At 43.2% G+C, this 17,046-nt stretch overlaps 1 protein-coding gene across 1 annotated transcript in view; it reads right to left on the bottom strand.

Moving 5' to 3' along the window:
* The window catches only part of LOC120058686 (multiple epidermal growth factor-like domains protein 6), a 67,494-nt gene that overhangs the window by 19,604 nt on the left and 30,844 nt on the right, over positions 1-17,046 (bottom strand). Inside the window, exons 15-22 of the mRNA XM_039007430.1 lie at positions 16,864-16,989; positions 15,413-15,544; positions 15,125-15,253; positions 14,617-14,748; positions 14,305-14,433; positions 12,057-12,185; positions 10,403-10,531; positions 4,499-4,627 (exon numbers count right to left, since the gene is read on the bottom strand). Of these exons, the coding sequence (XP_038863358.1) occupies positions 4,499-4,627; positions 10,403-10,531; positions 12,057-12,185; positions 14,305-14,433; positions 14,617-14,748; positions 15,125-15,253; positions 15,413-15,544; positions 16,864-16,989 (1,035 nt within the window). The remainder of the gene's footprint in view (positions 1-4,498; positions 4,628-10,402; positions 10,532-12,056; positions 12,186-14,304; positions 14,434-14,616; positions 14,749-15,124; positions 15,254-15,412; positions 15,545-16,863; positions 16,990-17,046) is intronic.

The following is a 17,046-nucleotide window of genomic DNA, read 5'->3' as shown; positions in this document are numbered from 1 at the left end:
TGCTTATTGAAATTCTCGATTATCGTGGATTTATCGGTGGCGACAGTGTTTCCTAGCCTCAGTGCAGTGTGCAGCTGGGAGGAGGTGCTATTATTCTCCATGGACTTGACAGTGTCCCAAAACTTTTTGGAATTAGTGCTTCAGGATGCAAATTTCTGTTTGAAAAGTTAGCCTTTGCTTTCCTAACTGACTGTGTATATTGGTTCCAGACTTCCCTGAAAAGTTGCATATCGCAGGGACTATTCGAAGCTAGTGCAGTGCGCCACAGGATGTTTTTGTGCTGGTCAAGGGCAGTCAAGTCTGGAGTTAACCAAGGGCTATATCTATTCTTATTTTTTTAAACGTGCATGCTTATTTAAGATGTTGAGGAAGGCACTTTTGAAGAACAACCGGGCATCCTCTACTGACGGGATGAGGTCAATATCCTCCCAGGATACCTGGGCCAGGTCGTTTAGAAAGGCCTGCTCGCAAAAGTGTTTTAGGGAGCGTTTGACAGTGATGAGGGGTGGTCGTTTGACCGCGGACCCATAACGGATGCAGGCAATGAGGCAGTGATCGCTGAGATCCTGGTTGAAAACAGCAGAGGTGTATTTAGAGGGCAAGTTGGTCAGGATGATATCTATGAGGGTGCTTAACAGATTTGGGATTGTGCCTGGTAGATTCCTTGATAATTTGTGTGAGATTGAGGGCATCTAGCTTAGATTGTAGGATGGCCGGGGTGTTAAGCATTTCCCAGTTTAGGTCACCTAACAGTACAAACTCTGACAATAGATGGGGGGCAATCAATTTACATATGGTGTCCAGGGCACAGCTGGGAGCTGAGGGGGGTCTGTAAAAAGCGGCAACAGTGAGTGACTTATTTCTGGAGAGATGGATTTTTAAAAGTAGTAGCTCGAACTATTTGGGCATAGACCTGGATAGTAGGATTGAACTCTGCAGGTTATCTCTAAAGTAGCTTGCAACTCCACCCCCTTTAGCAGTTCTATCTTGACGGAAAATGTTGTAATTGGGGATGAAAATTTCAGAATTTTTGGTGGCCTTCCTAAGCCAGGATTTTGACACGGCTAGGACATCAGGGTTGATGGAGTGTGCTAAAGCAGTGAATAAAGCAAACTTAGGGAGGAGGCTTCTGATGTTAACATGCATGAACCCAAGGCCTTTCCAGTTACAGAAGTCAACAAAAGAGAGCGCCTGGGGACACACATGGCCTGGGTTAACCTCTACATCACCAGAGGAACAGAGGAGGAGTATGATAAGGGTGCGGCTAAAGGCTATAAGAACTGGTCGTCTAGTACGTTCGTAACAGAGAGTAAAAGGAGCAACTTCTGGGCATAGTAGGACAAATTCAGGGCATAATGCACCGACAAGGGCATGCTAGGATGTGCGTACAGTGGAGGTAAACCTAGGCATTGAGTGACGATGAGAGAGGCTGCATCTTTGGAGACGTCAGTTAAGCTAGGTGCGGACTCCGCATGTGTGGGGGGTGGGGCAAGGGAGCTAACCGAGGCATGTAGAGCGGGACTAGGGGCTCCGCAGTAAAACAAAACAATGAGAGCTACCCTAAACAACAGTATACAAGGCATATTGACATTAGAGGGAGGCATAAAGCAATTACAGGTGTTCATTGGGAGGGCTAAGACAACAACAACGGGTAAATAGCAATGAATGGGCAGAGAGGTTCAGTTAGCTACACACAGGGCCTGAGTTTGAGGCTGGGGCTGACAGATAAACAAAATGAAGTACCGTGTTAAAACTTCTTATGGCTGCAGGGGCAGTATTGAGTAGCTTGGATGAAAGGTGCACAGAGGTGCCCAGAGTAAACGGCCTGCTCCTCAGTCACAGTTGCTAATATATGCATATTATTATTAGTATTGGATAGAAAACACTCTGACGTTTCTAAAACTGTTTGAATTATGTCTGTGAGTATAACAGAACTCATATGGCAGGCAAAAACCTGAGAAGTTCCACTTCCTGTTTGGATTTTTTCTGAGGCTGGTAGTTTTTCAACCAAGCTCCCATTGACATTACAGCGAGATATGGATGAGTGTTCACTTCCTACGGCTTCCACTAGATGTCAACAGTCAATAGAACTTTGTCTGATGACTCTAATGTGAAGGGGGGCCGAAGGAGACAGGAATGAGTAATCACTGCCATGAGGTGACCACGCATTGAACATGCGCGTTCACGTGAGAGGCAGCTCCGTTCCATCGCTCAACTGAAGTCAATGTAATTCTCCGGTTGGAACGTTATTCAAGGTATATGTTAACAACATTCTAAAGATTGATTCAGTACATCGATTGACATGTTTCTACTGACTGTTACGGAACTTTTGGACATTTCATCACGTTTTAGTGAACGCGCTTTGTGACTTTGGAATTGTTAACCAAACGCGATAACCAAAGTAGCTAAATGGACATAAATAACGGACATTATCGAACAAATCAAGCATTTATTGTGGACCTGGGATTCCTGGGACTGCATTCTGATGAAGTTTATCAAAGGTAAGGAAACATTTATCATGTAATTTCTGGTTTCTGTTGACTCCAACATGGCGGCTAATTTGACTCTTGTTCTGAGCTCCGTCTCAGATTATTGTTTGCTTTTTCCGTAAAGTTTTTTTGAAATCTGACACAGCGGTTGCATTAAGGAGAGGTATATCTATAATTCAATGTGTATAACTTGTATTATCATCTACATTTATGATAAGTATTTCTGTTGAAACGATGTGGCTATGCACTATCACTGGATGTTTTTGGAACTAGTGAATGTAACGCGCCAATGTAAACTCCGATTTTTTTATATAAATATGAACTTTATCAAACAAAACATGCATGTATTGTGTAACATGAAGTCCTATGAGTGTCATCTGATGAAGATCATCAAAGGTTAGTGATTAATTTTAGCTATATCTCTGCTTTTTTGTGACTGCTATCTTTTGCTGGAAAAATGGCTGTGTGTCACGCCCTGACCTTAGTTATCTTTGTTTTCTTTATTATTTTGGTTAGGTCAGGGTGTGACGAGGGTGGCATGTGTGTTTCATTGTCTTGTCTAGGGGCTTTATATATCTATGGGGTTTTGGTATTGTATAGGGTTTATGTATGTCTAGGTGTGTGTAGTTAGTCTAGGCATATGTAGGTCTATGGTGGCCTAGATTGGTTCCCAATCAGAGGCAGCTGTTGATCGTTGTCTCTGATTGGGGATCCTATTTAGGTTGCCATTTTCCAGTTTAGTTTGTGGGTTATTGTCTTTGTGAAGTTGCATGTATGCACTCTTTGTTTATAGCAGTCACGTTCGTTTTGTTAGTTTGTTTAGTGTTCTTCGTGTTCTTCGTGTTTATTCGTCGTTTATTAAAAGTATGTATCCACATCACGCTGCGCTTTGGTCTCCTCACTACAACGATCGTGACACTGTGCTTATTGTGGTTTGGTGTGACCTAACATAATCGTTTGTAGTGCTTTCGCTGAAAAGCATATTTGAAATCGGACACTTTGGTGGGATTAACAACAAGACTACCTTTTAAAATGGTATAGGAAACATGTATGTCTGAGGAATTTTAATTATGAGATTTCTGTTGTTTTGAATTTGGCGCCCTGCAATTTCACTGGCTGTTGTCATATCATCCCGTCACCGGGATTGCAGCCATATGAAGTTAATGAACAGTCCAGTAGGCATCAACTGTGTAGCCGAGTGATCATAGGGTCCGATAAGCGGCAATGGACCAAACAGGGACCCGCTCGGCCTTCGTCACTACGCTAGGCGAGCGGGAGACACGGCGCTCAGAGAGTTAGCGGGCCAGGGCTAGTAGCTGGGTCCTCACCGACATCAACGACGCAGAGGCCGGTTGAGAGCACATCGGCCGATATACGTCAGCAGACCAGTTGTGATGGATCGGCGGGGCTCCGTGTCTCAGGGTCCAGGCCAATTGGCAAGAGAGGTATTGTAGTTGGTGTACTTCAGTTGCTAGCCGGGGGAATGGGCCTAGCTCCAGGCTAACTGGTGCTTGCTTCTGGACAAGGGCGTTAGCCACGATAGCCACTCGGTAGCAGCTAGCTAGCTGCGATGATCTGGTGTAATGGTCCAGAGCTTGCGGCAGGAATCCGGTGATGTAGCGGGGGGGGGGGAAGCAGTCCGATATGCTCAGGGCAGATATTATCCGGGCTATCCGGGCTAAAGCGGCTGGTGTCTGTGCTAAAGGTAAAGACTGCTAGCAGTGACTAACAATGACTAAATAGCTAGTAGCTAATTAGCTAGCTAGCTTCTGATGGAGGTTCCAGTTATAAGGTCTAAAGAAAATAGCAGATCCGTACCACGTAGGGTGAGGCGGGTTGCAGGAAGGTATATTTACTTCGAAAATGGAAAAAGAGATTGAAATATATACAGAAAAAATCTGAATATTTACATGGGACAAAACACGGGACAAAAACAAACACATCTTGCTGCTACGCCATCTTGGAGAATGTCATTTTACGGTAACATGGTTAGGATTCTTATTCCTTACCTGTCTGACAGTGCTGTCCTACCCAGCCTGGGCCACAGCTGCACTCTCCAATGCGGCGGTCACACACACCGCCATTCAAACACTCACAGGGCTGAGCACAGTCCACCCCAAACCAGCCATGGGCACACTCTGGGGACAGAGAGAGAGACAGGAAGAATTCCTCATTAATAAAGTTTTGTCACGAGAATGTTAACTTAGTTACCATGGAAACATATTGTGACACTGAAGCATATGACTGCAGGAGACAGTTGTTCCAGAAGTTGAAGAAAAATCTAGGTAAATATTACTTGTGTAGAGAATTTTTTTATTGTCAGTCATTTCCAAACAAGCTAGAAATTTCTTGAATTTGTGGTAGAATTTAGATTTATATATATATTTTATGTATTTAGTGTAAACTATATGCTAGCTGTAATACTAGCCAAATTATGCTAAGCAGTATGTCATTTTTTTTCCTAAAACAGTAGAAGCATAATTTCCATCAGTCATTTTCATCACAAACTTAACTGTGGTGGAAATTACAGAAGGTGGTGGAAATGACAAAAATCCATTATGTTATTACTTTTAACTTTTTTTATTAAACTTTAGGCTTATTTAATCATATTTTAAATTCCTTTAATCTAGAAAATGCTCCAAAGTGTGCACAATTGGAAAACTTAAGTAGTATTTTTCTTTGTTTTTAGAAGATTCCACATAAAACAGCACAGAGGTCACAGACATAGAAACAAAATAAAAAACGATTCTTAACGAACATCTGCAAAAAGACAGGGAGAGATACTGGAAGAAACAACAGAAGGGAGAAGTGAAATCTATCTCTGAGCTTACAAAGCGAGAACAAAGAAGCAAGAGATGGCAATGGAAATGCAACCAATGGAATAGAAGACAGACTTTAAAGAGAACAGTTGCAATTGCGACCTACCTATCAGGTAACACAACACCTTATTCACCAGATGACTTGCAGCCAGAACATGAGGCCATCATACCTGCCCCTAACTTACCTGTCCTGATGCACGCCCTGATACCCCTTCCTCATCATCTGCAACAGGAATGAGAAGTCGAATACTTGATGGAAGGAAAAAGGTTGGAAGAGGTTGCTCAAAAACAGAGATCTTTACATGACAAATGTCAAATTTGATAAAGCTTAACGGAAAACTGAGAAATACAAAAACAGGTATGATCAACTGATGAAGAAAATGGAGAGACGATATTCCCAAAAACGAAGACAAAACAGAAAATGAAGGGAACTCCGAAGAACTTGAAAAGGATTTTATTGTTTCAAAATGCCATCATTGCAGAGTTAAAGCAAAAGTATCAAAAAAGGCGCTGTGCCAAGGACAAACAAGTGGCTTCAAAAACGCTCAGAGGCAACATCCTGAGAAAGTATGGCCTGGTCAAAGACACAAACATGGATTTTCAGCAAAAAAAATGAGCGCAAATGAAAACAGGCCAACAAGTCTTCAATACTACAGTAAAAAGCAGTGTAACATAATTAGCACTGCCACAGAAGAGAAAATCACTAGATTCTATGAACGTGATGTCAACAGTACAGCAACAACAGGGAAAAAGGACACGCAAGAAAGAAAAGCAGAGGCGCGTGTTGAATGGCACCATTCAGAACCTTTATCAGAATTTTAAGAGGGAATATTCAGAGATTAAAATGTCCTTCTATGAATTCCGCAAAATACTTCATTTTTGGGTTGTCAAGCCAACAGTCCAGGATAAAGACACATGCCTCTGCAAAACCCACGCCAACCTCCAGTTCATGGCGGACAAACTACAGATCAGCTGCAGCAACAATGAGAACCTAATTGAGTCTTTGTGCTGTGAGATCCTGAAGAAAGAGTGCATGTACACAGAGTGCTCCCTTTGCCAAGCGAAAGAGCTTAAAACATCTGACTTTGATGCTGGTGAGCAGACATGGTGGTTTGAGTGGAAAAACAAAGCTAAAGAGAGAGAAAAGGGAAAACAAATAGGGAAACATGGATAAGTTCACTTTACATTTGACAGTTAAAGAAAAGGTGTGTGGCACACTGCATATTCTACTGTAGGACTTCTCCAAAGGATTGAAAGAGAAGTTGGGGAAACACGTGTACAGTCGTGGCCAAAAGTTTTGAGAACGACACAAATATACATTTTCACAAAGTCTGCTGCCTCAGTTTGTATGATGGCAATTTGCATATACTCCAGAATGTTATGAAGAGTGATCAGATGAATTGCAATTAATTGCAAAGTCCCCCTTTGCCATGCAAATGAACCGAATCCCCCCAAAACATTTCCACTGCATTTCAGCCCTGCCACAAAAGGACCAGCTGACATCATGTCAGTGATTCTCTCGTTAACACAGGTGTGAGTGTTGACAAGGACAAGCCTGGAGATCACTCTGTCATGCTGATTGAGTTCGAATAACAGCCTGGAAGCTTCAAAAGGAGGGTGGTACTTGGAATCATTGTTCTTCCTCTGTCAATCATGGTTACCTGCAAGGAAACACGTGCCGTCATCATTGCTTTGCACAAAAAGGGCTTCACAGGCAAGGATATTGCTGCCAGTAAGATTGCACCTAAATCAACCATTTATCGAATCATCAAGAACTTCAAGGAGAGCGTTTCAATTGTTGTGAAGAAGGCTTCAGGGCACCCAAGAAAGTCCAGCAAGTGCCAGGACCATCTCCTAAAGTTGATTCAGCTGCGGGATCGGGGCACCATCAGTACAGATCTTGCTCAGGAATGGCAGCAGGCAGGTGTGAGTGCATCTGCATGCACAGTGAGGCGAAGACTTTTGGAGGATGGCCTGGTGTCAAAAAGGGCAGCAAAGAAGACACTTATCTCCAGGAAAAACATCAGGGACAGACTGATATTCTGCAAAAGGTACAGGGATTGGACTGCTGAGGTCTTGGGTAAAGTCATTTTCTCTGATGAATCCCCTTTCCGATTGTTTGTGACATCCGGAAAAAAGCTTGTCCGGAGAAGACAAGGTGAGCGCTACCATCAGTCCTGTGTCATGCCAACTGTAAAACATACTGAGACCATTCATGTGTGGGGTTGCTTCTCAGCCAAGGGAGTGGGCTCACTCACAATTTGCCCAAGAACACAGCCATGAATAAAGAATGGTACCAACAAATCCTGCAAGAGCAACTTCTCCCAACCATCCAGGAACAGTTTGGTGACGATTAATGCCTTTTCCAGCACGATGGAGCACCTTGCCATAAGGCAAAAGTGATAACTAAGTGGCTCGGGGAACAAAACCTCGATATTTTGGCTCCATGGCCAGGAAACTCCCCAGACCTTAATCCCATTGAGAATTTGTGGTCAATCCTCAAGAGGCGGGTGGACAAACAAAAACCCACAAATTCTGACAAACTCCAAGCATTGATTATGCAAGAATGGGCTGCCATCAGTCAGGATGTGGCCCAGAAGTTAATTGACAGCATGCCAGTGCGGATTGCAGAGGTCTTGAAAAAGAAGGGTCAGCACTGCAAATATTGACTCTTTGCATCAACTTCATGTAATTGTCAATAAAAGCCTTTGACACCTATGAAATGCTTGTAATTATACTTCAGATTTCCATAGTAACATCTGACAAAAATATCTAAAGACACTGAAGCAGCAAACTGTGGAAATTAATATTTGTGTCATTCTCAAAACTTTTGGCCACAACTGTACAACATTCAACACCAATACTCCAGACTGAGAGAATTAAAAGACAATCTGCGGAAAGAGATCAACGTGCATATTGACTTTGCAGAGAACTCAGGGGCGCAACTTTCACTGGGGACATGCCCCCCCACATTCTGAAATTGCATTCCCCCCCAGTTTTATCATTGGAATGTGATACAATATGAGGCAATGGTGTTGTAGCTATATGTTACTCATATTGATGTTACACAGGAAACGGAAACCAATTGTTACTTACCTTATTCATGTACTGGATGTGCTGGTTGACAACATGCCTAGTAAAGTTTGCTTAACTATATATCTTTGTTTGTCGTGACTACAACACAAAGCATATTGAAACAGGTGTACTTTAGGACCATGCAGACGCCTCCGAGCAGTCGGGTAGGCTGTTTGGAGTGTTTATCCGACTGGGTAAAACAAATTATAATAATTACCCCCCCCCCCCCCCCCCCCCACACTTCTAAAACCAAAGTTGCGCCTCTGAGAGAACTACTTGTGTAAATACACCAGTGAAATCCAGGCAGTTCACTTTGGTGATTCTCACAAGCAGGTGACCCTCCACACCTGTGTTGGGTATACCACAAATGATACAGTTTCACTTTGCTCCTTGAGCTTTTCTATGCAGATGACCCCTCTGCAATCTGGGCTCATGAAGAAGTGAACAAGTCCCCATGTAACAAAAGAACTCCAGGAGGACAAGGTCGTTGATTCAGCTGCCTTGAGGAGGAAGATGTTCCATGTATTAGATTCTTTATTCTGTATAACTGCATAAACTGATCTTTGTGACCAATCTGGCCGTAATGTAGCTTCTCTCTCGAAAACATTGAGTTTTGAAAGAAGACGTCACACACAAGAGGCAATGATGAGAGAGCTGTACTGGTACACATCTAAGCAACTTCTATGGTCAAACACGGGGGTTGAATGCCAACATTAAAGATTAAGAGGAGAATGAGAAGATTAGATCCTGGTAAGAGCATGTTTTATCTGGAGCAGTTTGCTCCTCTCAAGTTGTGAGGTGTTAGACTATTTCATGTCACAGACCTGCATGGTTTGGCATCAACATTCTCAGTGCCAATACTTGTTTTATTCTGTAGGCAGTCGGTAGTTTAAATTTTTTCCCACAGCCCGTTGGTAAGAAATGACACAACAAATGATATGGTTTCTCTCTTTTGCTTCCTCCATAACCCACTTCCCTTGTTATGTAAAGCCTACTTACAGGAAATGTATTTGTATATCACACCAGCTGACTTGCTATTCGGAAGCCATTCAATACATAATAAAAAAGGTTTACATGCTGAATGCACCGAGGTGTCTGTTTTAAACTACTAGCACACAGCTCGGACACCTATGCATACCATTTTTCAAATGTATTAAAATGTTAAAAAAGGAAATATCACGTAACAAATTGTGGAAAAAGGGAAGGAGTCTGAATACTTTCCGAATGCACTGTAAGTGCTCAGGTAAGAACTGTGAATTGACCTTTGATGGCTCACATCTACACTACCACAACCTTTTGTGATTGGAAGAACCACTTATTGCAGCCATTGTTCGAAAATGTGCTGAGATACAGTACAATGGGAGGGGGAGGGGCACATACAGGAGGTTGAAGTCATCTATTAAGGACTTATTATATGGTGTCTGCATGGTATACATAGTTGTAACTCGGTCTAGCCAGCACATATAGTGGACTGATCAGCGAATCACCCTGAAAATAAATGATATAAATCTTAACGACAGTGATTTTGGAATATCACATGATCCGTTCGAAGTGAATTATTCATCCAAAAAGTTGTTACTCACCTAATAATGTAATTAACCACAGGATAGCACACCAACTTATTACAGTGTGAAAAAGATCACATTATCTGTTCGACATGTTTATTAGCCTACATTATCTGACAACTTATTACATTACCCTGTTAAAAAGTTATTGCATTATGACAAGTTATAACGTTATCTGCTACTGCATTATAGGGATACTGTGAGATTCTGGCATTTACCGTCCCTGTAGACTTTCAGTAATTGCGCAAACGCAAACCGCTAACTTCCTTCATACGGAACGCAGACATACAAATGGTATCCACGATTTCATCTGACTTTAGGTAAGTAGAACAAAGGACTTAAATGCCAGAATCTCGCAATATCCCGTTAACTGTTGTAGAGGGCCTAAGTGCATTGGAACTCTCCCAACCCCCCTTCTTCCCAATTTGGTCCTGGAAGTTGATCCACCACTTACCCAGTTCGCAGGCTGCCCCAGTCCATCCGCTGGAGCACGAGCAGCGCCCAGAGAACTGATCACACACCCCTCCGTTGTGACACAGGCAGTGATGATGGCAGTCTTGTCCATAAAAGCCTTCTACACATTCTGAAAGAAAGATACACATCGCTGTAAACAGAAGCTAGATTCCACCATATTTCAAACATACACAAGTCCATTCCATTTTGATCCATGAAGTAGAGTGAAAAAGTTGAGTGCACACTTCAGGGGACAGGGAAGATAATCAAAGTGCAGCCACTGTATTGTATGTATAGTCTGTTCTATTTCAACCCTTTATGGGGAGGGAATGACTGCACACATTAGGGAGAAGGGTAGAGAATCAGGGTGCAGCCACTGTCCTGTATGTATAGTCTTTGGAAAGGGAGGGAATGTTACCATTACTTATCATCAAGGACGTTCATTATTTCTTCAAGGAAATGTACAGATGTGGAGGCTTGAATAGCAGCTAAATATAGCATGCTTTTCAAATGTACTTTCCAATTTTGTAGGCAAAATAATACATTCTCTGTTACGCAGGCACACATTGATATTGATATTGATATTTTAAGTAGAAATTGTCCACCAGAATGGAATTTTAAAAGCCTGTTATATTAAATGAAGTGCCTTTTTAACAAACACCACATGGAAAATCCAATATATCAGATTTTGAATATGAATCAAGACTTGCTAAAGTGCCAAAATTCTCACAACTTCTAGGAAGACTAACTCACTTAACACCAAACTTTTGCCAAGTATTCCCCATCATTGTAAAGCCGTAGTTATTTTTGTTGCTTTGAAAAAGTCATTTCTGAATGTAACAGTATAACTTTAGACCGTCCCCTCGCCCTGACCCAGGCACGAACCAGGGACCCTCTGCACACATCAACAACAGTCACCCACGAAGCGTCGTTACCCATCGCTCCACAAAATCCGCAGTCCTTGCAGAGCAAGGGGAACCACTACTTCAAGGTCTCAAAGCGAGTGACGTAACCGATTGAAACGCTATCAGCGAGCACCACCGCTAACTAGCTAGCCATTTCACATCCGTTACATGAAGAATATAATTTATTTTCATGTGATAAGTGATTCATTTCCATCTCATTTTAAGACCAACCCTGTTATAAAAACGGAACTCTCGTTTAATATGGTGAAACTATTCCTTTTTTTTTTTTTTATTCTTCAAAAGAAACATTGAAAACATAACAGTAAACTCATAGTGTAAAAACAGGTGAGCTAGTTCTGCTTTTTTGGCAATTTTCTGGGGTTTTATGGTGGAAAACAGTGCATCAAGCATAACACGTCAACCCTGTTACCCATAGATAGACAGGATAGAACATAAAAAAATAATAAAAATGTTAAGCTTGCATGTCCCTTCCTGTAGCACACAACACGCTTACACCCCTCCTGTCACAAGGGGATTTACGGCTGATTTAAGATGCAATGTCAATCCTGTTACGGTCAACTCTGTTACTTGAATTGGGACTTAACTGGCAGTTAATATTATTTTATTTTTATACCACACACACACACACACACACACACACACACACACACACACACACACACACACACACACACACACACACACACACACACACACACACACACACACACACACACACACACACAGTACCTTTCTCACAGCTGGGGCCGATCCACCCTGGCGTACACTGGCACTGCCCACTCACAGGGTCACAGGTGGCATTATTACGGCATTCACAGGTGTGTTCACACCCACGGCCAAACCACCCTGCCTGGCATGCTACCACAGGAACAGGGCACAGAAAGTTAGAAAACAGCCATAACATACTGTAACTGTATACAGATACAAAGGGTGTTGTGACAGTTGTGTGCCATGCTCGGCTCTCCACACAACACACACACACGCACACACACACAGGCGCTGGCACACAAACACACACACAGGCAGGCGCACACACACAGGTACACACACACGCACACACACAGGCACATTCTTTGTGGGCCCTCCTCAGACTTACCATTAGACAACCAAATCTTACTAAGGGCCCCCAAAAGGCTAGAGTCGGCTCTAGGCAGGGGCCTCAGACTGGCCTATACCTTGGGCCTCCAATTCACTAAGTATGGCCCTCCTGGCACCCCATTACCAGTCAGAACTGAAAAATGACTATGTTGATCCAGGGGGTTATGCAATGCCACATTTATTTATTTTTATTCAACCTTTATTTAACTTGGCAAGTCAGTTAAGAACAAATTCTTATTTTACAACGACAGCCTACCCCGGCAAAACTCTTCCCTAACCCAGATGACGCTGGGCCAATTGTGCGCCGCCCTATGGGACTCCCGATCACAGCCGGTTGTGATACAGCCTGGGATCAAACCAGGATCTGTAGCGTCACCTCTAACACTGAGATGCAGTGCCTTAGACCGCTGCGCCACTCGGGAGCCCACACACATGCAAGCGGGGAACATGAGGGGTATTCACCAGACACGTCATTACCACTTCCTTAAATCTACTGCCACCAGTTTTTTTGTTTCTCTTTTCTTTTATCTGGTGGCTAAAGAAATCCCATGGATATTGGTTTGATGCATGTTTGGTTCTATTCAAGCTGTTAAAGACCTGCTCCGGTACTTTGGCGACTACTAAGTCTTTTTTAAACCTCCCGCTTGGGGCTGGATGTGTCAATGTGTGGTTCATACATGCATAATCTATGAAATTGTTGTCTTACCTCAATTAGCCACAACATCCCTAGTCTGAAAGCGACTGTCATTTTCCCTACATTTTCCCCCACGCGGGCCAGCCCCCTAGAAATTCGAGTTCTAGCCAATGAGCTTCAGCCACTTGCCATTTGAGTGACACATAGCAAGATCCACACACAGCAGAGCGAAAGAGGAGCAATGACAGTGAACATATCTGCACATATGTGACGTAGTAATACATTTTTGGGGACCACTTTTGTCTCGTGAGCATTACTTTCAGAACTACTGGCTAAAATGTATACAAAAGTACCAGAGAATCTCTATTAAATGGGTGTTCCATAACATTTTCTCACACAAACAACTCTTAATGTGATGTTAGTGGAACATTTAATTATTGGAGAAATTAAAACAATCTGATTACGGTGCGGAGTTGAACTATTGAAAGTATCTTAAGTAAACTATAATGCAATAGAACAGATCTCATATGTTTACTGACATAATTCCTTTGTGTGCTTTTGTCTAGTGTGTTAAACATTTACATTTTAGTCATTTAGCAGAAGCTCTCCTCCAGAGCAACTTACAGGAGCAATTCGGGTGAAGTGCCTTGCTCAAGGGCACCTAGTCGGCTCAGGGATTTTAACCAGTGACTTTTTGGTTACAGACCCAACGCTCTTAACTGCTAGGCTACCTGCCGCGTGTTCTGTATGTGTATGGATGGATGGGTGCATGGGTGGGCAGGATGGAATTTGCATAGAGGATCTAGGCCAATGGGACTCACTGATGTTGCATTGTGGTCCGACCCAGCCGTCTGGACAGTGGCAGGCACCCGTCAGGTGGTCACATCGGCCCCCGTTAGAACACTGACACTGCTGCTGACACTCCAGCCCATGGAAGCCATCGGGACATGCTTCACACACACACACACACACACACACACACACACACACACACACACACACACACACACACACACACACACACACACACACACACATACACACACACACACACACACACACACACACACACACATACACACACACACACATACATACATACATACACACACACACACTTTTTTAAATGTCACCTTTATTTATACAGGTAAGTCAATTAATTACGACCTTACACACCTCAACATATCATGTGGGCATGCTCAGATACTCAAATTAGTTATCCAACACACGCAAACACACACTTACATTTTTCACAGTATGTGCCGGTCCAACCAGTGAGGCAGGTGCAGGCTCCACTAACATGCTCACAGGCTGCCTCATTGGCACATTGGCACCTGTGTCTGCAGCCTATGCCAAAGGAGCCTTCTGGGCACTCTGTGGCAGTGCCAGGACAGAGAGAGAGAGAGCTCAGAGAGAAACTAAAACACTTTCCCCTTCTAGTGACTTTGTTAAGGCATTGTCCCCAATCCAGCTAGTGTATGTACAGTTACACACAAATCGACACACACACATGAATGTGCACAAGCATACACAAGGATATATACTGTAAGTGTTTACTCTGTTGGCAGCGGGGTCCCGTGTAGCCCGCCTCACAGTGACATTGCCCCGTGATGAGGTCACAGCTGCCATCGCTGCCCGGGCACTCACACATGTTAGCACAGTCCGCCCCCCAGCGCCCGGCATCACATGCTGCCATGGAGACAGTGGTCAGAGGTCAACACAAGGTCATGACCCCCATAAGTCATATATCTCATATTTATCCCACACCTTTTCACTAAAACAGTCATGATCAAAGAAGGAACCAACTAATGAACTACAATGTTATTATAACTATTATTACAAGCTGTGGTGGCAGCAGACCTGGGTTCAACTACTTTAATCTGCCTGGAGCGCAAGATGGGCGAGGTTTTGCAATTTTGCAACTCTTCTATTGGTTCCGTTGAGCCAGGGAATTAAGCCAAGATTTCAAATAGTATTGTATTTGAACCCAGGTCTACGTGGTAGTGCAGACCATAAAGTACTCCAGTGAGGATTGTGGGTCACACAATCAATCATCCTTACTTACCTCTGCTGCAGCTGGGTCCAGTCCATCCTACAGGACAGGCACAGTTGCCCGTCACCGGGTGGCAGCGCCCACCGTTATCACACAAACAACGTAGCCGACAACCCAGGCCAAATCTACCCACCGGGCAGGCTACGAAAGAGAGATAGTGTGGTCAATTATACTTAGTCTGAGGACTGGTGACTAGTGTGTGTGTGTGTGTGTGTGTGTGTGTGTGTGTGTGTGTGTGTGTGTGTGTGTGTGTGTGTGTGTGTGTGTGTGTGTGTGTGTGTGTGTGTGTCTTTCTCTCACCGCTCTGACACAAGGTGCCCATGTATCCAGGTTGACAGCAACACACTCCATTGTGTTTGTCACACACTCCCCTGTTCTGACAGTGGGGACAGGAGCCTGAGCAGCCCACACCCCAACGACCCTCCTCACACTCTAACAGACATGAGGGGAGAGAGAGGGACAGAGAGAAAGAAAGTTAGAGATAAAAAAGACTCCAAAGCTGTCCTTGTGAATGAAATGTTATATTCTTCATATGGGGCTAGTACTACTCAGCATTATTATTCTAACCAGTGTTCCATGACTAAAGAATGATTCTCATATGGATTATTTGAAAATCTAATTTCATAAAGTGCTGTGTCCCAAATTGGAAAAAACTATTTTTCAATAAAGAATTTTGCTAGGACTGTCTAGGAGTGGTTTGAGTGGGGAGAGAAAAAAATTAAATTAGCTGTAATTGGCAGAGAGGTTTAGAACTCTTTCTTATTAGCCTATCAACAAATTTACCGCAGGGTGATGTCACCATGGAAGGCCAAAACTCCCTCCCATCAAAACGAGTTGAAATTGAAGGCAGTCTTTTCAAACAGCTCTTACACTAAAAGGGTATTATCATTTTCAAAATGTCACAGTATTATTCCAACTTCATAGCGTGGAAATATATATAAAACACAGGAAAATCACGTTTCTGACTGCACTGGGCCTTTAAGTACTCTCTCTTCTCTAAAACTGCCAGGCTCAATTCCATCACCTCTTCCAAGGAGCTCGTATTCCCAACAATGTCCAGGAGAATTTCAAACGGACCAGAATGGAAAAACATTAAAGATGCAATCACAACATGTTTTCTGGGTTGTTTTACTATGGTTAGCAGTTGAAGAGAGATGTGTGCCATCACATTGTTGAATATAACACACGTACTGCTCTGGCCAGCCCATGTTGAATTGAAGAGAGCTTTTAAAGAGGACAGACCGTGGCCGATACTGCGGCACAGGGATTTTTCCATGCCAGTATGCCAGGAGGATATTCCTATGGGATTTGTCATTATGCCTGGCCAGCCAGAAGAGGACGGGCTCCGGTTCTAGGAGGACTGGTTCCTCTACCTACAGTTTTCCTTGTTTTTCAAACGCCTTGGGAGGTTGAGTTTTTTTATTCAGTGACAGCTTTATTTTTTGTACAGTTAATATTCTACCTACCTAGTGCCAGACAAATGTCTTTGGATATTTTCCTAGCATCTGTTGAAGGCCATGGCATTGACGGCCTAAACGTCATGATTTGAATTTGAAGTAGATAATACAATCTCATGTTTTTATGATAGAGTCCTGCCTTTTCCTTCCTGATGTTTGTGCAGTACACGTAAAGAAAAAAGAGAAAACATATTTGATTTATTGATTGGAACCCCTTGCACCCTCCACCCAAGTTCCTCTTCCCCCATGGCCCTACACGACATGCCCTATTAGCATGTTGCCCCCCATCCTTACCAGTTTCACAGTGCTGTCCCTTCATCCCTGCAAGACAGTGACACTGTCCTGTCATGTTGTCACACGGGGAGCCAGAACAGTGGCACGATTGGTTACATCCAGCCCCGTAGTAACCCTCTGGACAGTCTGTGAAAGAAGACACACACATTTATGATTTATTGACAGATAGTATGATGATATACA

This window comes from Salvelinus namaycush, chromosome 14 (assembly GCF_016432855.1).
Source record: "Salvelinus namaycush isolate Seneca chromosome 14, SaNama_1.0, whole genome shotgun sequence".
Lineage (NCBI taxonomy): Eukaryota > Metazoa > Chordata > Actinopteri > Salmoniformes > Salmonidae > Salvelinus > Salvelinus namaycush.
The sequence above is the reverse complement of the archived record's forward strand: the minus strand, read 5'-3'. Positions and strand labels throughout refer to the sequence as shown.